Genomic DNA, 23,826 nt, shown 5'->3' with positions numbered 1-23,826 from the left:
ATCTTGATGCATAGTACAATCCATCTGGAAAGGGTGCGCTTGTGCACCGCACGACCCTTTCTGCAACCAGCAAAGCCCACAAAGAGCTGGTCATCAATCCTGTAGTCTTCCGTCCTGTCCAGGTAAAAGCTCACCGCCCTCTTAGGGTCCAAACGGTGAAGTCTCTCCTCCTCCTTGGAAGGGTGAGGGGGGAGGATAAAAGGAAGGAAGGGTAATGGATTGCCCCAGATGGAAGGGAGTCACCACTTTAGGCAAAAACGCAGCCCTGGTCCGGAGCACCATCCGTTCAGCATGCACAGTCAAGAACGGGGGTTTTGAACTCAGAGCTTGAAGCTCACTTACCCTCCTTGCCGAGGTGATTGCAATGAGGAAAACCGTTTTAAACGATAACAGTCTCAAGGGACACTTATGTAAGGGCTCGAAGGGAGAACCCATAAGATAAGTCAGTACAAGGTTTAAGTCCCATTGAGGCACAATAAAGGGAGTAGGAGGAAATTTATTTGTGAGGCCCTTGAGAAACCTAAGCACAATAGGAGATTTAAATAAGGACGGCTGATCCGGCAGGCATAGAAAAGCCGACAAAGCCGATAAATATCCTTTAACTGTAGCCACAGCAAAGCCTTGCTGAGCAAGAGAAAGGGCAAACTGCAGAATGTTAGACAAACGAGCCTTCAAGGGATCAATTGACCTCTCTCCACACCAGAGAACGAATTTAGACCATCTATAGGAGTATATGGATTTGGTGGAGTGTCGCCTGGCCGATAAAATAACGTCCACCACATCTGGCGGGAGAGAGAAAGAATTCAGGTTGCCCCGTTCAATCTCCAGGCATGAAGGTGTAAGCTCTGGAGGTGGGGGTGTAGAACCTGCCCCTCCGACTGCGAGAGGAGGTCTGCCCTCAGAGGGAGACGGAGCGGAGGGCACGAGGAGAGGTGGAGAAGATCTGTATACCACACCCTTCTCGGCCAATCCGGGGCGACCAATATAACTTGGGCCCGGTCTTGGCGAATCTTCCTCAGAACCCGAGGAATCAAGGGTATGGGAGGAAACGCGTAAAGGAGTCGTGAGCTCCAACTCAACTGAAACGCGTCCCCCAACGCCCCCTGCATCGGATACTGGAGACTGCAGAACGACTGGCAGTGCGCGTTCTCGAAAGTAGCAAACAGATCCACCCGAGGAGTCCCCCACGTCCGAAAGACGTAACGAACCACCTCCGGATGGAGCCTCCACTCGTGGTCGGCGGAGAACTGCCGACTGAGACTGTCCGCACGCACGTTCAGCACCCCGGCCAGATGATTTGCTATCAGACAAATCTGATGGTCCTGAGCCCAGGACCACAGACGCAAGGCCTCTCTGCAGAGACAAAGAGACCCCACTCCTCCCTGTTTGTTTATATACCACATCGCAGTCGTGTTGTCCGTCAGGACTTGAACAGACAGACCGCGAAGGGAAGGAAGGAAGGCCTTGAATGCCAAACGTATCGCCCGCAACTCCAGAAGGTTGATGTGAAGCAACCTTTCCTCTGGAGACCAAAGACCCTTGATCTCCAGATCCCCCAGATGAGCGCCCCACCCTAAGGTGGATGCATCCGTTATCACTGTTGTCACCGATGGAGGTAGATGGAAGGGCTTTCCTTGGGACAGATTGCCCTCCACGCTCCACCAAAATAGATCCTCACAGACTCCCTGAGATCCCCTTTGTGCTGATACCACTGCCTGCGGAGGCACCACTGGAGCGCCCTCATGTGCCAGCGTGCATGGTTGACCAACAGTATGCAGGAGGCGAACAGACCGAGCAGGCGAAGGACCTTCAGAACTGGAACGACCGCTCCGCTGTAAAACAAAGGAATCATTTCCTGTATGTCGAGAATCCTTTGAGGAGGGAATGCTCGACACACAGTAGTGTCCAGTACCGCACCTATGAACAGGTTGCGCTGAGAGGGCACCAGGTGAGATTTGGGCACATTGATCGAAAAACCCAATCTGTACAACAGCCGAGTTGTATCCTGCAGATGACACAGCACCTTCTCCGACGACTCCGCCTTGATCAGCCAGTCGTCTAAATAAGGGAAAACCGAAATTCCCGACCTTCTGAGATGGGCTGCCACCACCGCCATCACCTTTGTGAAGACTCGAGGTGCCGAAGTAAGACCAAACGGGAGGACCGCAAACTGATAATGTTGCGACCCTACCGTGAAACGGAGATACTTCCTGTGCGACTTCAGAATGGGGATGTGAAAATACGCATCCTGCAAGTCGAGCGACACCATCCAGTCCTCCTGATTCAGCGCCTGAAGAACCTGCGCAAGGGTGAGCAGCTTGAACTTTTCCTGTTTCAGGTAAAAGTTCAGGATTCTGAGGTCCAATATCGGACGCAATCTGCCGTCCTTTTTCGGAATCAGAAAATACCGGGAGTAGCATCCCTGACCCCTCTCCTGCTCCGGAACCACCTCTATCGCACCTTTCTGAAACAACTTCAGGACTTCTTCCTGCAGGAGAAGACGGTGGTCCTCCGAGCAAGCTCCTTGGCAAGGAGGGTAATTTGGAGGGAATTCCCGAAAGGGAAGGGCGTACCCATTTTCTACAAGATCCAGAACCCAGAGATCTGTAGTTACAGATTCCCAATCTTGTAGAAAATGGGTAAGCCGGCCCCCCACAGGACCAGCATGATCCGGAATGTCGAATCTAGGGCTGTTTTGCGGTGGTGGGAGGGGCTGAGGAAGAGGAAGAGAAGGAGGAGAGTTGACGGCCACGTGAGCGACCTCTAAGTCTTCCTCTATATCCCTTGGAGCCTTGCTGCTGTTGCTGCTGGGTTGGCCTATAAGAACGAAAACTCGCCCTTCCAAATCCTCTGTACCTCTTGAAAGTACCTCTCGGCTGGGATTGAAGGCCCAACGACCTAGCCGTAGCCTTACTCTCTTTGAAGCGCTCCAGAGCAGCGTCAGCCTTCTTCCCGAACAGACCAGACCCATCAAAAGGTAAATCCAATAAAGTTGACTGGACATCCGAAGAGAATTCAGAGGACTTAAGCCACGCACCCCTCCTGGTGGCAACTGAAGACCCCATGACCCTGGCAACTGAGTCTGCTGTATCCAGGCCACTCTGAACAACCTGGCGAGCAGCCGCCTGGGCATCCGATAGTACTTCATTGAAGCCTGCTCTATCCTCCTCTGACAGTTTTGGTGCCAACTTTTTAGCAGAATCCATAAGCGCATGGATATAGCGCCCCAACAAACAAGTCGCATTTGAAGATTTTAATGCCATACTGGCTGATGAAAAGACCTTCTTGGCCGATTGGTCCACCTTCTTTGCCTCCCTGTCCCCTGGGACTTGAGGAAACGCACCTTTGGAACGTCCAGAACAAGCCGCCTGAACCACTAGGCTTTCAGGTGAAGGGTGTGAAGACAAAAACTCAGGATCCCCTGGAGCCACCCTATATCTTCTTGCAACTATCTTGGATACTGCAGGAGCTGAAAAAGGCTTGCGCCATACATCCAGCACAGGTTCCAAAATTGCTTCGTTGAAAGGCAACAGAGGCTCCGAGACCATAGCCGGAGAATGCAACACCTCAGTCAAAATATTGGACTTGAATTCAGTGGATGGCAATTGAAGGTCCAACAACTCCGCAGCCTTCCTAATAACTGCATGATAGGGTGCTGCATCCTTAGAGGGTTCATCAGATGGCGGAGTGATCTCCCACTCCGGAGACAAATCCAAACCACTTGCCTCCTTCAACTCGTCGAACACCTCATCAGATTCGACCAATTTCCCCTCTTCAGCCTCTTCCAACAAAAAGCGTCTCTCCTCCAGCACTCTCTGCGCCTCCCTTCTCGAACGTATCCGCACCTGCGGCGTCGGTGGCACAGTGTTCGAATCCGACGGAGCCGGCAGCGGCGTCGAACGCGGATCAGCTGGAGCAGCCGGCGTCGAACGATGTTGAGCCGGCGCCGGCGAAGAAGGAAGCGGCGTCGATGTTCTCGGCGCCGGCAGCTGCCAAGACGGCGTCGCTGGGAAGAACGGCATAAACGGTGCTAGAGGATAAACCTGCGGCACTCCCAGATTGAAAGCCATCGGACCCATAGGTGCACCAGAGGTATACATGGCCCGTGAGAACACGCCATTCATTGCATTGAGATAATGCGAGGGGTCCTGACCTGGATTAGGGAAAGCAGGATACTGGTCAGGTAACACCGGACTCGGGCCTGGCGGCGCCGACGGTGGAACAAGCGGCGTCACAGTCTCACCCGGAGCCTGACGATCCTCATCCAGGGCCGGAGACGGAGACGGAGCCGGAGGACTTGCAGGATCCGGAGATGGAACCGGCGCCGGAGTGGACACCGGCACCGGGGATTCAGCCGGAGCCGGCGAAGGCATTGGAGTAGTTGGAGTCGGAGGCGAAGCCGGGACAGGAGAGGGAGACACTGACTCTCTTTGACGCCGAACTGGCGATTTCGACTTTGACGCCGAAGCCTTATGATGCGACTAATGTCTCCTCTTTTTCTTATGCTTCTTGCTCTTGGAAGCATGTCCCGAAGTCGACTTGGAAGCCGACCTCGACCTGGATCTTCTTCTACCCCTTTTCTCCTTCTTCTTCATCCGAGCGATAAAGAGTTTTGCCTCTCTCTCCTTAAGAGCCTTCGAGCTCATTTTTCTGCAACTTGAACAACCCCCGACATCATGATCCGAGGACAAACACCAAACGCAATCGTCGTGCGGGTCGGTGATGGACATGTGCTTGCCACACTCTCGGCAAGGCTTAAACCCAGACTTCCTTGTCGACATTTTCGGAAGATAGACAGAGAAATCCAAAAAACATACAAAGTAACCAGAACAGCTACCAGTAACGATTCCCGAAATCCGTTGGCGTCGTCGGCGCGGAAAAAAGGGAACTGACGTCGTCACGCCGAGGAGGTCTTCTTATGGAGCCGGTGACATCAGCGGAGTCGCGAGCGGAGCCGTACATCTGTGACGTCGTCTTCGACCTCATCGGCGTGGACTGCTACAAAAGTTTCTGAATGTTGCTGGCGCAGGGGATATTCACAAGGTGAGGAATCCACTGGCAGATGTATCCATCAGAAAATCCATTACAGAGGGACAGTTTCTTAAAATCTTTGCATGTCCCATTTACAATTAATTTAATTTCCCACTACTGACCTCCGAACCTTTAAGGCATTCGCAGTTAAACATACCTGGCCAAGATTTAACAAAAATTGTAGAACAATTTAGCCTCAAAGCTCCTCTGGGTGCCACTCATTAGGGACTGCTGCCATACGGATTCTCTACTAACTGCCTGCCCCTGCAGATTTGTGAGCCTTGCACTGATCTTGGCAAAAAGAAATATAACCATGAGGTGGAAAGCTATCAAACCGACCCGGTTATTAGACTAGTATAATGAAGTAGTGCGATGAGGAAGAGCGGAGGGAGCTGAGCTTCAAAGAGAGGAACAGAAAGGGATGCGAAAGGTACCTATCTCGCTAGACTGGAATGCAATGATGGAGGAAATTGTGGCCAATTACAAACATAGAATTAGAATGTATAGTCCGGGGATACAAGTATTGTCAGATGGTAAAGAAAGAGTAAGAGGTGGGACAGTCTAACTTTATGTGTATTAATCATGAATGCAATATTCATGATGAAACTTGTTGGATATAATATTTGTATTATTGTGAAAATCACATTAATACAAACAGACACTTGGCGCAAAATAACTAACCAATAGCTGTTCGAGTTATCACAGGCCCCGGCAAATGTCGTACAAAGAAACATTCTCTGTGCTAAAATAGAAAGCTCTATGAACCTAGGTGCGGCCACTTACTTCGCTATTAACCAAATATGGCAACTGAAGGGTTCTGAAGAGACGTTGCATAGGTGTGGCTTATGCATATAATTCCAATGCTCATTGGGCAAGACCATCGGTTCTTTTCAAAGACGCATGACACCCATTCATTGACTTATTCAATTGTTCATTCACTCTTAGCAGTCCTACATCCTGTAGCCCCAACCCAGACCAGTACTTACAGCCAGTATTAGATAAAACTAAGTGACAAGCATGGAGGCTTCATTAGAGCTAAGCAGCCCTTGCCCATGCCTTGGGCGTTAAAAGCCTAGTCCAGGTCACATACAGCTGGGCCATTACCAAAACCAAGTCTTCAGCATCCAGATAAATGCACTTGATAAAACCTGAATAAGCTCAGGAACCCAGACACCCAGGAAAATGAAATGCACATGACCTCTTCCTTTCTAGCTCATTATTTCTCTCTTTCCCCTTTTCCAGACACAGATAAATGCATCTATTTGAGAGCTCTCAATATAGACAATTTGGGTGGCCCGGGATGTCAGGCAGATGTCCATCTCCCAGGGTCTCTCTCTGGTCCCCTCAAGTACAATTCAAGGTATTTACCAGGGCTTCGACCTCCCTCTCTGTGAATTAACTTCTCTCCTCTACTTATCCCCTCTTGAACCACACCTCACCTCTCCCCTCCCCTCTTGAACCTCACCTCTCCCCTCTTGAACCACACCTCACCTCTCCAGTTCTGTGGGATCTTGCAAGTCAGAATCAAAAGATCAATACTATCTATGTACTCCTGTCAAGTCATCAACTTTTAAGGGAAGCCAACTTCCTCCACAAGATGCCTTCCTTATTTCTGCTATCTTACCCTCTTACTGGCCTGAGTCGTCTTATTCCACCTCTCAGCATTTCCTACTCAGAGTTTAAGTAGAAACCCCAGTGGCAACAAGCAACATTAATATCCACAAAATATAGCATTTATTTCACTCTGCTTGACAAGGCCAGTGCATTTTGGCTATGTGGAACATCAAACATCATTAAATCTCAAATTCACTAATCTTGCATACTTTTAGATGGGTACTTTATTACATTGATCAAAGATAAGACCTACTGAAAGGCTTATAATTAAATACATTTTGTGTTAATCACAAAAAGTTTAATTCAGAAAACGATGGGCCGGTGTCCTGCCTTATCCCAAGTGCTATACATTCCTTACTAATTTATTGTCTTAAAGATAGGAGTAATCCTGGTAAAATCCAGCATGTGTAAAAGGTTTGATGCACCTGGTGACGGACTCATTCCAAGTAGTTCAGACGATAATAGCAGGCCTTCAACTTCTGCTCCATGATTACATACTCCAGAACAGTCAGAAATGAAACCATCACTCAACTTACTTTTTAAAGATATTTGGATCACGTTCTGTGATACAGAATGCTATCGCTGTGACCACTTAAAAATCTTTCTCAACTTTCAGAAGTTTAGAGGATTCTTTTAATCAGTAAGAGTTTTAATAATGCTAGCATTTTGTGATCTTTGTATTGAGACAATCAAAGACACACATCGCTATAGTCTAATTTAACAAAAGAATAACTAATGCCACATCACAGATCACGAAGTTTCATCGCTGCTTAGTTACAGAGGCATATTTTCTCAGGGAAAAGAAAATATGCGAATGATGTGTTAGATAGTCGGGAATGGCAAGACTATGGAGAAGGAACAAAGCAGACAAAATGTGCAAAGAGTGCCTGTGAGCTCAGAGGCAATTTGAGTACAGTATACATTTAAGTGTTACATATCTGTAGTAAAGAACACATAAAATATTTGCTAGGTTAAAAGGGACAGTGAGTTTTCCCCAAATTACAGGCATTTAAAATGTAATTTAGTATGTTTGATTTAGTGGGACTGTACAAGTACAAAATGTTTCAGAGAAGATAGAGGAGAGTTTGACTTGCATGTATGGATTTTGTCTTCGCACTTAAGAAATATAACTGAATGCCTTGCCAGAGCACAGTATTTAAACTCAACTATTCACGGTTAAGGAAACTGAAAGCCCTATTCATAACTCCAAAACAAACCATAAGCCAAGATCGACAATTTGTGACAGGCTAAACCCACCACATTCCTTAATCATACATAATCCAAAATTGCTTGAATAACAACTTACAAGAATATTTTTGTTTCCATCAACAAAGTCCTCTAGTGCATTCATGACTTGCTGTTTCTGCTTGGTTTTCTTAAAGTTGGTGTTACAGGTCCCGTCAGACTTCTAAAGAAAGAAGTCAAAGTTAGTAAAGCTGACCACCGTCAGTAGCTAGATCGTTTTCGGTTACAGCATTTGGCATACTGTGTACAAATCAATAAAAACTTACAACTATAATAAGATCCATTCATTCAACTGCAATAATCTTCCCGAATGTTAAACATATATTCCTTTTTAGGGCAACCCTTACACAGATGTTTCTTACACTTAAGCTGTTTCAGAAACATAGGTCATACTTTTCTTCAGAGAAGTTTTCAAACTAAGAAGATTCAGAGTGATAGAAAGGCTTCTTGAATGGAGAAATTGTATCCAAGCCAAAAAGAAAAGCAATATGAAAAGCAACATAAAAAGCAAAGTAACTTTAGAATTAATCTACATCTTGTAATCGGTCTTATTTCGGTGTGCAAGGGGACCACTTGAGCCTTTTAATATTCTACGAACCATTCACCAACAGCGAAGTGCTGGTATTTCTTTTCATAAGAATAAAAAGTATTCTTTTTTTAAACATTTTCTATTATGTTAGCTGAATTAAACAAAATTCCAAATTGTTCAGAGACGAGAGGCAATAACAGAAAATGTATTGTGGTGCAAACATTCAAAATTAAAAGGTGGCACACTATGCAGTAGAGATCTTAGGTTGCTATGTGATAACATGCAGAGCAACGCATTGTAACAGCTAAAAACAAAACTTGGGAGAAAAAAAAATTTGAATGTTCAGTTCAGTGGTCTCTTTCACAAACTCTTCATAACCACTTCTTCTGCAATAGGATGTAGAAGCTGCCAACGAAGCTCACACCAAATGAGAATTTTTTTTACTCCTGGGCTAATTGATAACTATATTGCAGGAACTGGCTGGCCTTCCAAACACCTGGGAAATATTCTTGCCAAGAGAGAGCAAGTTAATGACTTGTACTAAACAAAAAAACATTTCTTCAACAAAGGTCTCCTGGGAAAGGTGTAAGACAAAATATTTGGCCTATTCAGACTAGTTGACCAACCATAAGTCTGAGTCTAGGGTAGTTTGAACTCCTCGTCAGATAACCTACCAGTCAATCAAGCAAGGTCGTGCATTTTGTAACCGTAAGTTAAGTTACATTTACAGGGATCCGTCTTTCACCAGCAGTAAGCCAAGTAACAAACCTTTAGTGCTAACAAATAAGAAGGGGAGAAGGGGGCAGGAGTTGGATTCTGTCAAACATGAGGTCCTCTAACCTATATTACATCAAACTGTGCAGAGGACAATGAAAATATATTTTTTTTTAAATCACAATTGCTGTGACTGCTGGCTGGCATCATAAAAACTGCCTTAATTACCTAATGGGTTTCAATGCATTCAAAACCCTCCACCTATATTCATACGTGAACACCAATCTGTGACGATCTAATGCTAAAGAAGACTTGAACCGTAGTTTTCCAGTCTTGGCATCTTCTTGAGACATTCTCTTGTTCCTCAAGCTCTTGTTTTTGCTCATCATCTGTGACTTAATTCAAATATTAATACGAGATTGTGCTCAGAGGGCACCAACATGTGAAAACTAAACAAAAATGCCCCAGAACCGATAACTGTTTCAAGAGGGAGAAAACAGCTAGAAAGGTAAAGTGACATTTTAACACATTGATAGATGGCTAAGATCTTGGGTAAAGATTCAAATTGTATCAAAAGCAGAGATTTTGGCTGCCAGGCATTGTCCTAGCATGAATAAAGCAGATGTGCAGATTCCTCAACTGTGGAACAAGCTGCCGTAGAATCTGCGTAAGGAACATGCTCTTTTCCCTTTTAGGAAGAAGTTAAAAACACTCCTTTTTGTAGAAGCCTGGGGCACAACTTAATCAATCATTTCCTTGCCATGCGCTAGGGTAGGGCTCTCTCTCACAGCGCTTAGAGACCTGACAGTGATTATGCGCTTTACAAACTACAATTACAATTCCTTGAAGCAGGCATGCAGGGGGGAATTTGCGTCTTCTCTCTGAAAAGGTTTTAGCTTAAGAACCCATCTAGTCTGAGGCTGTGGTAGAAAGCAAGGTTACCTGATGGCCAAATGGAGGCTGGGCACCTAATTGAAATAGTAGTTTAAGTGGTATTTAATGAAATAGGTCTGAGCGCTACACCCCAAATTACTCTGCTTATGGGCCTGGTCTAGGGAAGAATGAAACACTTTTTTCTAAGAAAGGAGAGTCCAATAGAATTCTTGGCCCATATCTGATTCTTAACAGAGTTATGTCAGGAAATATGTACACTTTGAATTCCCAGTACCTTGCAACCAAATACTATACTAGCACTAGAAGTTAAGAGATTTACATAACTTTGCAACACATAGCAACATTTTATCAACTAGCCTGTGTTTTTGGCCCAATCTTCACAAAGTTACACTAGGCTGAGCTTTAAATCTAGTATTTGACAACAGCTCCTCCATAAAGGTAGAAGCCACTAACAACTGATTGAAATATGACCCAATTGGGTATTACTACATCTGCTTTGCAGCTGCCCTTCCTTGTAAAGTGAACACAGAGCCTTCCTGTGACCGGTCTGCAATATCAGACACTTTTTAGCATGGTTTCCTGAGGAAGCAGCTTAAATACTTATGCTGCATTTACACCTACAATGAGGTTGTCTCTGCTTGAGAAGAAACCAGCTTTTCTAACAGTAAGAATTTAAACATCTTGACCGGTTAGGTAATGGACACAAGTTCAAAGAGCAGTATTGCGAGGCTTTGACAAAGACCTCCAGGTGAAAAGACGTACCCGGGATTTCGGTAAGGTGAGAATAGTGAAGTAGGACGAGGAGTTCTATTCACAACACTATGCATACATTTCTGATAAGTGGTTCCCGAAGAGCTCCAATATCAAGTATACAATATCTGCCATGTACAGTAATAAAATCAGTGTGATCACCCAGAACTGATATATAAGCAATAATCATTTACAATGACTGAGAGAAATGCCAATTATTTGGTCAGTAGTGAGTGGTTGTACTATCAACCATGTGTAGGATGTATAAGGCTCGGAGACAGAGGTACTCCGAGTTTACTGTTCTCTTTCTACTGGTTTGTTAGGGGACAAGTCATGCTTCTTCTCTAGGGCAAGTGATGTACTTAAGTCAAAGACTAAAAGCAGCAATCTAAGATTTCAGCTTAGGAGACGTATGGAGAAATCAGTTATGGGTAGCTGGTAGACTACTGCACCTTGCATGAGGTATGCACTTGGTGAGAAGTACAGCATGTCCAGTACTGTATACTTGTGAAGAGAACTAGATGGAGAAATCGGGACTGGGCATGAGGAGGAGCGTTAAGATATGCATGTCAGATAAAGGAGATGACCACAACACAAGCAACATGCCTGAAACAAAGGACCCTCTCCACTTCTCAGTATTACAGGCCACTGATGGTCAATGGACCTTCGCATCCACGTCATTTTTGCAGTAAGAAAACACAACTAATCCACAATAAATATGCAAACAAAAGACGTTTATTCTGTATTATCTGGAGCCCTTTTTCCTGCTTTGTGCAAGAAAGGACAGATTCGACGTCAAAGGCCTCTATTTAGTAGGCAGGACAAAAAGCGTAGTTGGTTTTCTTTTTTTGCAGAAGCATCTCCAAATAAAGTGCCCCCATTGGTGACATTACTGCTAGAGCTCTTTTCTATTTGGATATCCTTATCAGAGGATGGCACAAAAAGGACATGTCTGGACCAGTTAATCCTAGAAACTAAACGTATAATGTTCCGAAACCGTGTTCTGATGTTAACAGCTTTAAATACTTTATAGTCAGAGGTGATTACCAGTCTGTCATCACCATTTTTTTTTAACATTCAAGTAGATTTCAGATTTCAAGACATTACTTTATTTAAGGTCATTCTTTCAATAGAGAGTAGATATATAAAGGTAGCCCAAGAAGCAAAATGAAAAGAAACACTGATAGCTGGATGTATTTACTTTAAACACCCCCTAAGAAACAGCCTTTGAAGACATTCACTTTTGTGTAAACATCCATCTAAAAAGATTCAACAGACCTTCTCATATCTTCGAAGAAGGAGATCCTGGGGCGTGCATGAGAAAAGGCTCAGAGAGAAAGATAATAAGCAAGCAAAGAAAGAAAGTGAACTAGGCAGAGACCATGGTCCAAGTCCTACAATTAGCAAATATATGCTTAAGAAGAATGATTTTTATATTCATGAATAGACGGGTTCTGGAAGCTTGTGCAGATCTGTATGTAGTTTTTAAGAAGATCACTATTTTCAGTATAGCAGGTATGACTTTTTTTCATGTGTAGGGGTGGGCACAAAACATTGAAATTATTAGATTATCTACTAATATATGCCGCTAATATTTCTTTCAGAGTTAATTCACAAAACAGCAAGGTTACCTGACTGATGCTCTGTGTTCATATTTTAGGTTCTTAAGGTTTACACATTTTCTTTTCATCACTTAAGGACCTCAGAGCAATGAGACAAAGAGCCACCCCTAACAGCTTTCCAAACTCATTTTAGCTTGATTGCTTAAAATGTTGTTCTGTGCTTCTCACCTTTATGCCTTCTATCCTGAAACCTAAGGTAGCTGTAGAGCTGAGGGTTTCTCTCCACTGCATGTAGCGTGGCTTGAGAACTGCCCTCTGTGCATGCTCCTCCTCATTTGGTGCATCTGGGTCCACAGCAATCATCTTCTCGTACATATCCTTTCTTAGCTTTGGCTTCTCTCGAGCTTTCACAAGCTCTTCCTCTAGGTATGTTCTGTGAAATACAAGAGAGATAATTTAGCACCTTACTTTCAGCATGTTCTCTAGTAAATACTTTCTAAAACCAGATCCAAAGACGTAGACTGCTAAAGGAATTGTCGGAAGACAGGGTTAGTGATTTGCATGATACTTTAGGACAGTACCATCACAATGTCAGGAATATCAGTCGATACCTTGCATGCCTTTACCCCGCACGTATTACAGATCTTTGATCTTAACAACTTTTTGTAATACTATGCAGGCCTTTATATCGTTTATTTTAGGGGAGGCCCACCAAACAACTCCTTTTAAAGAAATATTAAACCCTTAACGTCTCGCACCCTTACCCATCCCCCAAACCACATAAACTCCTTTAGAAAGCAGGAATGGTAAAGTTCTGTGGGCAAGACGGTATCCCAGTACTTTATAAAGTCATGAAAGTAATAAAACTGAATGTGCCAGCCAGCAAAGAAAAGATCAGGATGTTATCCCTTCGGAACCCTGTAGCTTCTCAATGGTCACAGTTATCAAGTGTATTTGTGTACTGTAAATATGGAAATTAAATTGGCCAAGAAATTACAGTAAGAAAAGTCACCCCGACAAAGACCTCCTCCTGAAAGATCACAAATGGTCATTTGAACAATTGATTCCAAACCTTTTTCCACGAGATCATCAATGTGAAATGAATCTAAAGTGAAACCCACATAAATGACTTCCACTCCTTCAGGTCATTGTACCAGACCTGAGTGATTATGCTGGAGTTTTGGAAGAAACTAGCAAAGATCCAAAGGATGAAACAAATAGGTCTCATTTACTCATTCATATTAGGCTTCTGTTTTCTTCGGTTTCTGGTAAACCTTGACCTCCTTTCACAACCATGTGCAATTCCCTTCTTAAAGGGAACACAAATACAGAAAAAAATTTCAGTGTTAAACAGTGGACCAATTCAAACAGATATAGGACTCAAAGTTCAGGCTTACCGAATACCCATCTTGCAGTCCATAATAGATGGAGAGTCAAACTCCGAAAGAAGATCTTCCATCTGATTGTAGCTTTCCCCATCCTTCTCTACCACACCGTAGTATCCTGGAACAAATGGCTGCAGTACATCTTTATTCAGTAACTCTAGGCACTGCTGTTCACATTCACAATACTTTTTCAAGATTTTACCATATTCGCCAGCCTTGAAGTTACCTTCAAGAAACAAAAAGAATGGAAAAACAAGATCATTCACAATGTTTTAACATTTGTGTCCCAAACATGTCTCCTTAGCCAGACAAATCAAAAATATTTTACCCAAATGAAAGAAAATAAAAAGTTTTTAAATAGCAGTAACTTATGCACCTAACTCCCGTGCAATTCCTTACATCTTCCCTATCATATAAAATTATTATAACTGTTGCCGTAGAGTAATATATACATCGCTTAAAGCAATATCAAAAAAGCTCAGTTCGACAACGGTGGCATTGGGTGTGCAAAAAGGAATAAAACCAAGATGATGATTTTCTGCACTCAGCTCGGAATACAAAAAACAACAGTGAAAGCTGGGTACCCAGCATTTGCTATAACATTAAACTAAGTCCATTTCAGAATGTTGTCTAAGGCACACACAGAACCAATTCTCATGTAATAAAGTCTAACCAATCACCATTTACAATTACTGATCGTCAGATAAAATTAATCTATTGGTTTCAAGAAACTGTGGCGTGTGATCTCTCTAGTCCAATGTAGATGAGTCCGTCTTACTCTCGTCTCTAAGACTAGTTAGCTGAAAACAATTCATAAGATGCTATTTATGAAAATACATCACTAGAAGAGGTATTTTTCACTAACGTCTGGCGCACAAACCAATTACATTAAAACACAGTAATAGTCTAATTTGATGAGAAAGAGAATTTATTGATAACAAAGTTGTAATTTTAAAATGTGACAGAGAGTCTTTAGTAAGAAGCTTAAAATGAAATATTGTCCAACGTAGAGAATATATGGACAGTACATATACGATAAAACAATGGGCAATGTGTGTTAAATACGTCCCTAATGTACTATAGTCTGTACATAAGATACACTTAGGACAGATAGAACTAGCACAGCCAACACCTGTTTCGTCTCGAAAAAGACTTCCTCAGGGCAGTGAAAATAAAGAGAATGGAGATATGCCAGCATGTTGACAAAGAGGATGACATTTCATTTTTGGTCTATAACTGGAAATCATACAATTCGAGGACTAATAGAAAAACACATCTAGGTGGTTTAGTTAGGTCACCAAAATATACTAAGTCTATTGTGCACCATGCTGATCCCAATTATGCAAGAGAAAAAGTGCAGAATAAACTACCAACTATGACACATAGGTTTTACTAGAGAAAAATGTGTTAAGTATTTCAGAGTAGCAACATGGACAATAAGTAATTGATACGACTCGAAAGAAATCTGACACCAGTTTATAAAAATAAAGCACATTTTTATAGAAATTTGGACACCAAAATAAACACTATCTGATTAATATAACCGTAGGAATGGATTTAAAAATAAATAAATATATCAGTGCATTTCACACTCCTGTGAAACTTTAACGTGCAGTAAATGGGGAAATGTACTAGTGGCAATCAATCACTTGCAGGTCGAGTTTAGTAGAAACCACTGAGGGTGAAGGTGAGGCAGGTCCAAGACCACACACTAATAGCCAGTCGATTTTTACCTGGCTTGGAGGGCCCGGGTGTAGAATAGTCTTGACTGTCTCTGGTGCTGAAGCGTGAGCCGTGGCTTGCTAGTTTTTCAGCTAAGACGATGCTGGTGAGGAAGAGGGCGCAAAATCTCAACAATGGGCACAGAGGCATTGGGTTGAAGATGCAGCAGGGGTTCCCTCGGGGCACAATGTCGAACAAAAGTAGTGGTTGCCGGACTGCCTACCAAAAAGCCTTGGCAGCGGTAAGCTCAGTCTTCGGTCATCCTGGAGTCCGGGGAAAATGGTACCTGCTTGAAACTTGCTGGAGATCAGGACTACATTTTCCACTAGGCCATTACGGGTCTGATGGCCAGTGATTCTTTGGATCTGGGTGAGGTTATTGGTTACAGGGGACTAGTGCCCTCTAGTCCAAAGGAGTTCTTGAATTGCCTTTGGCTTGCAGAGGGGTTCCTCTTTACTTTGGAACTGGTCTCTGGTTGAGGACGAGTATTAGTCATGCAGTTGCAGGCTGTGTTCTTTGGTTGCAAGTCGATAAGATCTGAGGCTCTGGTGCTAGGGAAGCCCCTTATATCCTGGACAAAAGGGTTACTCGCCCCTACCGCTAATCTGCCCCGAGGTGATGATGTTCTGGGGAGGGTGGCAGCTTTTCTACCCAGAAGCCTCTATGCTGTCACTTTTAAAAATGGCAGAACCCTTCTTCGGCTGTACAGACCAGGTAGGCCTTCTTAGGGGTGTGGCATGCCTTCTAAGGGTGTACACCTCCTGACAATTTACTTTTCCCACCTGCCCTGGTTGCAAATGGGCCTGGGTCAAGGAGATGGCTTTTTCCTCCTCTGGTAGGAGGCATGCTTGCATTTCAGAGGCGGTGGAGCTCTGAAGCTCATTGCTCTGATATGCCACTTCAATAGCCATCCTGTCAGGGAGAGAGGTGACACCTCCCGCCCAGGCAGGTCTTTGTTTCTGACTCCTGCGAGAGTTCACATCCCACGACAGGAGGTCAGATTCTTGTCTTAGCGGCAGTAGCTGCATACTGACATCCAGGGCACAGGAACTGCTGGGGTCAGCAGGTGGACAACCTTTAATGTAGCCACCTGGGTGTATGCCACATTAACTTCGACTTTAGGGAAAAGTTGAGTTTGACGAGTCAAGTTGTTTGATACCAAAGATGACACTTTTCAAAGGGACCATAATAGAGCTGGCAACCTGGGAGTACCCTGGTGCCCGCCCATATTATCCTTTGGCCCTCATGAACACTTATAGTAGCCCCAATGGAAGGAGATTACTATAGGGAGATATAAGCTTGCACTTATATGTCCATATTAATATAATGCACAATGCCTACTGGGCTCAGGAGGCCTACCTTAGGGGGGGACTGACATATTAAAAATAGTGCTTTGACTTTGCCACTCATGAAGCGGGCAAAATCGAGTTTGAGCAGTTTACAATGATCATGCAGTCTGCAATGGCAGGACTGCTGTCATCTTATTAATTGGGTCACTCAGAGAGGTAAATCAGTGCTTCAGGCTCTGGTGACCCCTTTAACTCCCATCCCCTAGATACCACTTACCAGGGACTTATAAGGAGTTAAAGTCCTTGCCAATTGGGGTTATCAATTCACATGCATCATATTTTAGGGAGAGAGCACTGGCACTGGGGGGCCTGGTTAGCAGGCTCTAGTACACTTTCAGAATAAAAACCATCAGTATTGGGGGGAAAAGTGTGGGGTGACCATACAAAAAGGGCACTTTTCTACGGTATGATTACCACATGCTGACCCTTCAACAGCCAGGTTACAAACCACTAATGCCGCCTAAAGTCCTTCTTGTTACGAGTGTGCCCTTTGCAACCGATCACGGTTCACTCTGGATTGAAGATAACATCTCTGGTAGCAGGCTAGTCTTCCCTCATCACAGCTCCCTTTTCACCAAACTACTACCACACCTGAGAGGTCGGTACTTTTGACTTAACCAGGCACTCTTGCTCTCCCAGCCACCCACAGAACCCCTTCAGTCAGGAATCCTTTGCACACTCCTCACCAAGAATATATAAATGTAGTAGAGCCCCCAACTGTAGTAAATGTTCCGAGAGCTTGTCTACCCTGTACGCACCGACCTCACTTTACAAAAACACATGAAAAGATTGAAAAGTCTCTGTGAGATCAAACCCAGAAACCTTTATAGTGGACGTCTATACAAGTCTGAAGAATAAATATCTCCAAGAACAGCAAAATGCCCTCTTGTTTACAGCCAATCATAAATCATTGCTTAACAGATTGCAGTGTAAGCTCACCACAGCACACTCTTAGTCTTACAAGGTGGCACAGACTTGACTCGGTCATCTCTGCGCCAAACTAGTAATACCAATCATTAACATTTGCTGTCATGGAACTATGGCCATCCGAAGCCTACAGAAGGAACCTGTTGGCCTTTGAGATCTTTCGCTGTCCCAAACAAAAATAAATGAGCATTACCGAATCCTCTTGTTCCACCTCCTTCAAACCCCTACATAATTCCATGTTTCCTTTGCCACCCACCGTACTGTCTCCTGATCACAACTAACCATTTCCACTACTTTATGCTACTGTATTTACAGTAATTCCATCTATGCCTCTCTAGACTCCCCAGATACCCATCAGCGCTTCCCACCACCTTAGACTCTACTGCTCTGAATACCCAAAGCCCAAATACTAGCCCTGGCTAGCCTCAAAGCTTGTTGATGACCAACCCTTAGCTCCATCCCCAGACCTTGAACTTGCCCTTAATAATAAAACCTGTTCAGTTTTGAGACATACCAGTGAGACACCTGTGACGACCTGTCTAATTTCAACTCAGTTAGGCAGCCAGGAACATGGTTAGGAGAAAATGCAGTTTCCTTTCTTAACTTCCATCTACCCCTGGGCTAAAAAGAGAGAGAACAGCTACAAGGGAGGAATATTGCTAGCCTTCAAGACATAACAGATATGCACTTTAATTTCAAAGACCACATTTCCACGCTTACACTGGCTAGCGGCCCAATGAATTATTAGTCCCAATAGCTCCCTTATTTCAGGAGTGGTACAACCCTGCCTTTCTGAATGAATTCTTTAAAATCACTCTCTACCTGCAGTCTAAATTCTAAAACCAATACAATTGTAATCATGCTACATCAACATGTTGGTTGACAGCCCAGTTGCTATATCTGCTTAGACACCTCTTTGACAAGTTGCAGCTCTTCGGCTTAAACAGAGAAAGCAGCTCGGTGCATTCAGTAGGACACATGCTAAACTTCATATACCCTTGAAACTGGCATAGTAGTATCACCACTAAATCACCATGAAAGCTCTCAGACCTCACCTACAACACAACCTCTCAAATCTCTACACCTGCCTCCAATTCCCATCAGATATTTCAGAAATGTGTGCAGAGAGGTATCTGAGTCATACTATCTTGCTTTCATCCTTTCTTGATGCCATATCCAGTCAACGAGCAGCACCTGATCCTCGTACACTATTATTCTACCATCTATCATCTGCTAATGACAATATGCCCTGCCATACCCAGAAAACACATGATTAGACATCTTGGTGCATCTTGAGTAAAAGCATTAAAGACAATAACTTGTTCCTGTAGTTTAGAAAAACTTGCTTAGTTTGTGTGTAAATTCCTTCCAGGACAGTCTTCTGTGGAAGTATTCTTACTTATCCACCTCTCTAAACAGAGTACTATGCGGTCTTCTTATGCTTCAAGTCTAGGAATTCTGTTACCTTAGTTAAGGTTTTAAATTTCTTTGGGTTCATCTGGGAAGTCTGAAAAACAACTTGTTTGATTCTCTCCAGTTAATGAAGATACCCGAATACTCTCCAATGCAGATTATTTCTCAAATTATTGGGGAGAAATTTTAGCCTAGCCATCCGAAGACAAGTAAAAGATAATGTGCATACCTAGATGTAGGGATGAGGCCAATTTAGAAGAAAAGGCCTCTTTTGACATGTTTCTCTCCCAGCCCAGTGGTTCCATGGCGAGAACAAAAAGAATAGGTGAGAGAGGACAACGTTTGCCTGGTGCCTATGCCAATAGTGAGCGGTAAACACATTAATTCTTTCTATGGGAAGAGACTTTGTGTGCAATAGAGCAATCATTTGCAACATATAGGTCTCAATACCAGCCTACAGAGAGTGGTCATCGGGAAGAGCTATTCCAGGCAGTTGAAAGCTTTTTTGGCATCTGGAAGAACTGATGCAGGTCCAAGTTCAGTTGGTGCATTACTGCAAAGATTGTGCATAAATGGATAGAAGTGAACCAGTCCAACAGAGAACCTGATTGGTCAGGGAGGACCAGACCCATAATTAGAGGAGCCGGATGGTTCGATCACTTTGGCCAGGATATTTTAATCGAAGTTTAGGAGGAAAAAGTGATGACAGGCTTGCATGTCTTTAACTGAATTAGGGAGAATAGTAAGAATTGCCTTGCCTCATTGTAATCTCGAGGAGGTGTAGGGCTAGCAGCTCTTTATAGCATTCTTTAATCAGACCATAAGTCTAGGGCATCTTCTCCCTGCCCGCCAGCCATCTTATGAAACACTACAGATTTAAGTGGGTCTCTTGTATTAGGGCCAGGTCTGCTTTGTCCAGAAAAACCATTAGCCTTCTAGCCTTCTGTGGATTGTTGTGTACTTTGATGTTTCAGGCTAAAAAATGAGTTTCCTACTTTGTGCTGTCATTGTAAATGGTCCCTTTGAGCCAAGGCCAAGTGGGCGGAGCCTTTGATAAAGTAGCATTAGGGAAGTGTGTATACCGAGGGTCCGCGTTATCTTTGTATGTGTAGTTCCTTCCGCTGCCAAACACTGATCACCCCAACTATTAGTGGAAAACGTCCATCCCTGGTAAATTAGAAATGGTCTCTGGCATACCAAAATGTGAATCACAAATGCGGGTATAAAAGGCCCTTTGGTATTCTGGGCGCAATATGAAATAATAAGAAATATCAAGGGCAGCCAAAGTATAGATTCAAAGAAGCCTGCATCTCTACGGGGCCTATCAAGTAGGCCCAGAAATCATTCATACTGAAATGGCAACAACGTAAGTGACCAACCATACTTCCATTCTTGGCAGTTTTTGACTTGCATCAAGGTCCATAACAGGAAGCGATATAGATCTGAGTCAGTCAGTGTTGCCCACTTTATTGTTTCTGTTGATTGCTCACCACAGAGTGAGGCTCTTCTGTGATAAGTGCTTTTTTGGTACAATTTTGCCACGTTGCCAAGAAATGGGGACTCTTTTTGGGTGTTCTTCACAGCTTTGCAGTATGCTGCAGGGAGTATTTTATATCTTGAGCAGAGCAGACTTTTTACCTCTGTAAATTTACATTGGGACTCCTGAACTGCAGTGTGAATTCCAGATATAATGGGAATGAGGATTCTTGATAATGTAACACTCCTTTCTCCCTCGCCAGTTTGAAAATCATGTCCCTCCACGGAAATTGAGAAGATGGGTTATTATTGGACAAAGGGGATCTCCAGTTGGGAGCTGTGGACCCAAGGAAAATTGAGACTTCTGAGAAGTTGGATAAATCATAGCTCTAAGACAGCAGTTTCTCGACAAACATGTTGGCCCTCCCTTATGCTAGTAGATCCAGCCAGGCCAGGGAAATGGATATTGTTGCGCCGTGATCTCACTTAGAGTTCTTCATTTTTGGCTTCCTATAGCTGTCAAAAGTTTTTCTATCTTGAGTAGCTTTTTCTTTGCAATAGTGATGTGGTCTTCTAGGTCTGATATCACAATTTCTGGCCGTAGGTTCTAGTGCTCTTGTAATACGTTCTTTCCATGAAATAGTCTTACCAGGTGAAAGCATATCTATCTTGCCAACAGTACACTTAAGACTTACTTTGAGGTCTAGAAGGAGGATTGTAGCAGTAGCCTAAGTGGATTAGCTGGTTACCCCACTACCACCATCCATTGAGTTTGTTTTTGCTGTTGAGCATTTTGGGGCTCTGTAATGCTGAAATATCAACTTGCTTTGCCTATGGTATTCCATTCCTGTTGTGTGACCACAGCACTCGGAACATAGACCTGCAGTGGCACACTCAGCTTTCAGGATGGACTTCAGTCATCTGTCAGCAATGTATACTTCTCCAGTCAGGCCTTAAAAATACAACACACCCCCAATACCCCACCCCGAAGGGTAAACTGTTGGGTGTCCTTGATCCTACACTTTGGTCCAGAATCTGCTGTGTGCCCCACTGCGCCCTCAGAAATTTAGGAGGTGTAAAACTTAAGGGATTGTAGTCTCTGTTCAGCATGGTTGGTGGATTACAGGGGTACCCCCAGGCTTGATGGACAGTCTCCATCAATGCTAGGTCTCAGGGAGGGTTCCCTTCTCACAGGTCATAATAGCAATTCTAAGCCCACAGATCACAGATCATGCCCAAAACTTCTTGACACTGTGCCCAGAAATCTGCCCCAATATTGTTTTGGCCTCCAGGGCATACCTCAGTTGAGTCCATGGTGCTGTATGGTGATCATTATAGCAGAGCCTCGCAATCAAGTATCTCTCTTTGCTGAAGTCTCTTCTGCCCTTGTCAAATCTTTTGTTTGCATCATTATAGCATTCTGCTAGGTAGAGTATCTATGAGCACTTTCAAACTTTTCCTTTGACCTCATTAAAAGAGGTAGAAGTTTTATTTAAATCTTTTGGTTTTGTAAATTCTATTAAAGATCCCATTCCCTTCCTCTGACATTGAAGTTTATGTAGATTCCCAGACACCAAGTAGTTCTCTTCACGTCTGGATTTTTTGAGAATTTTACCTCAAATTTCGAATTTTCAGCATTTACTTTTTAGTCCAGGGCTGGTTTTATTTACTAGTTTCTGCATCCAAGTTATTCTGTATTGTATTTATATATTTTATTTTACTGCACCTTTCATTGTTCTTCTTACCAGTGTTTTAAATTTTGCTCTCTGTCTTAGTTACTGTATCCGCTCTTTCATGTTTTAGCTTGGAGGTTAAAGAACATCCATATTCATATTTTGTGCATAGTTGGATGTCCAATAAATGATTTTTGCTGAGGCTGAGACCAATTATACATTTTGGCTGCTAAGCCGAGGTGATTCGGAAGTGACTGGGGCATACCAATAGCATTACTTAATGTAGACAGAAGTTCTGTTTCTTCCTCTTCAGATGTGAATTAGATACAGTTTATATCTGCCTCTATACAAAATGTTTTATGTGGACTCTCCAGCTGGTAACAAAGTTTGTGCCATCATAAGCAACTGCCTCATAAACAAAAAGATCCAAGTAAGGAACTTTTGATCCTTTTTCACAAAAGGCTTTGTGTTCTGTGCTATTAAAATGCAGTCCTCCTCCTGGTTCAGTTTTGACCTTGAGGTAATCTGTACATGCTCCTCCAAACAAAGGTTTGCTTCGAACATACCTACGTTACTTTTTCTGTTCTTTATGTTCAGTGGAAGTAGCATTCCTATGATCAAATAGCACTTGCACTGTCCACTGCTGTCTTTCGCACTGTATTGATGGGTAGTAGGATTTTGAGGTTACATGAATCAGACAGATATAAGGTGCCTTTTTCTTTGACCCGGAAAATAGTTGTCTTGATTGCCCCATGAAAAAGACTTACCTCAACGTTCGTGCAAGTTCAGTAAAAATAATAATTTCTTCACAGACTATTAGAGTTTCAGTTCTGTGGGTCTTAGAAATGTGCATTATGCTTTTGGCTGCCAGTTCATCATAGATCCGTAGTTGCTAAATACTAACGAGGCTTCGCTTTCACCTTGATTTGAAAGGGATGCCTCCTAGATTTTAAAGGGATATAGTCATTCGCTCAGATCCCACCTTATTGAGAGGACGCCATTGGCGCATTTATACTGAGTCCAAGGCAAAAGATGCAGAGAAATATGAAAGTGATTTTCTTTCATGCCCAAGATTGTAGAACAAATCTTTTGCATTTTAGCATTTTCTTACAGGCATATGCGCCAGATTCTTCTTGAAAATAGGATTTTAGGAGCAGTTTTCAATTCTTGTGGTCTTGTTATCCACCAGCCACAAATTTAGGGAAACTTGATCCTATGTTCTTATGCACCTTCCCCATACCATACCTCAGAATTCATTGCTGGACTTGAGATGAACTTTAGGTGACTTGGAACATTGACATATCTGCTTGAGGGTGTCAAATCTCTGCCAGTATTACAAACGTGGTAGCAGTGGAAAAATGACCCAGCACAAATACCTCTCTACATGTGTGGTCAGTAATGAGAACAAATGTGCAATGTGCTAGCACAGACTGCAACATTGCGGTCAAGGTGCAAACAAGTACACTGCCAAGGAAGTGACTTCTGCAATTTTTCATTAACGCCTGGAGCACAAACCAGTTACATTAAAACACAATCAAAGTC

At 43.4% G+C, this 23,826-nt stretch overlaps 1 protein-coding gene across 1 annotated transcript in view; it reads right to left on the bottom strand.

The window, feature by feature from the left end:
• The window catches only part of ITPKC (inositol-trisphosphate 3-kinase C), a 506,565-nt gene that overhangs the window by 20,367 nt on the left and 462,372 nt on the right, over window positions 1-23,826 (bottom strand). Inside the window, exons 6-8 of the mRNA XM_085625774.1 lie at window positions 13,737-13,950; window positions 12,568-12,772; window positions 7,952-8,053 (exon numbers count right to left, since the gene is read on the bottom strand). Of these exons, the coding sequence (XP_085481900.1) occupies window positions 7,952-8,053; window positions 12,568-12,772; window positions 13,737-13,950 (521 nt within the window). The remainder of the gene's footprint in view (window positions 1-7,951; window positions 8,054-12,567; window positions 12,773-13,736; window positions 13,951-23,826) is intronic.

Source organism: Triturus cristatus, chromosome 9 (genome assembly GCF_964204655.1).
Source record: "Triturus cristatus chromosome 9, aTriCri1.1, whole genome shotgun sequence".
Taxonomy (NCBI): domain Eukaryota; kingdom Metazoa; phylum Chordata; class Amphibia; order Caudata; family Salamandridae; genus Triturus; species Triturus cristatus.
Note: the sequence above shows the minus strand (reverse complement) of the source record. Positions and strands in the feature narration are given on the sequence as shown.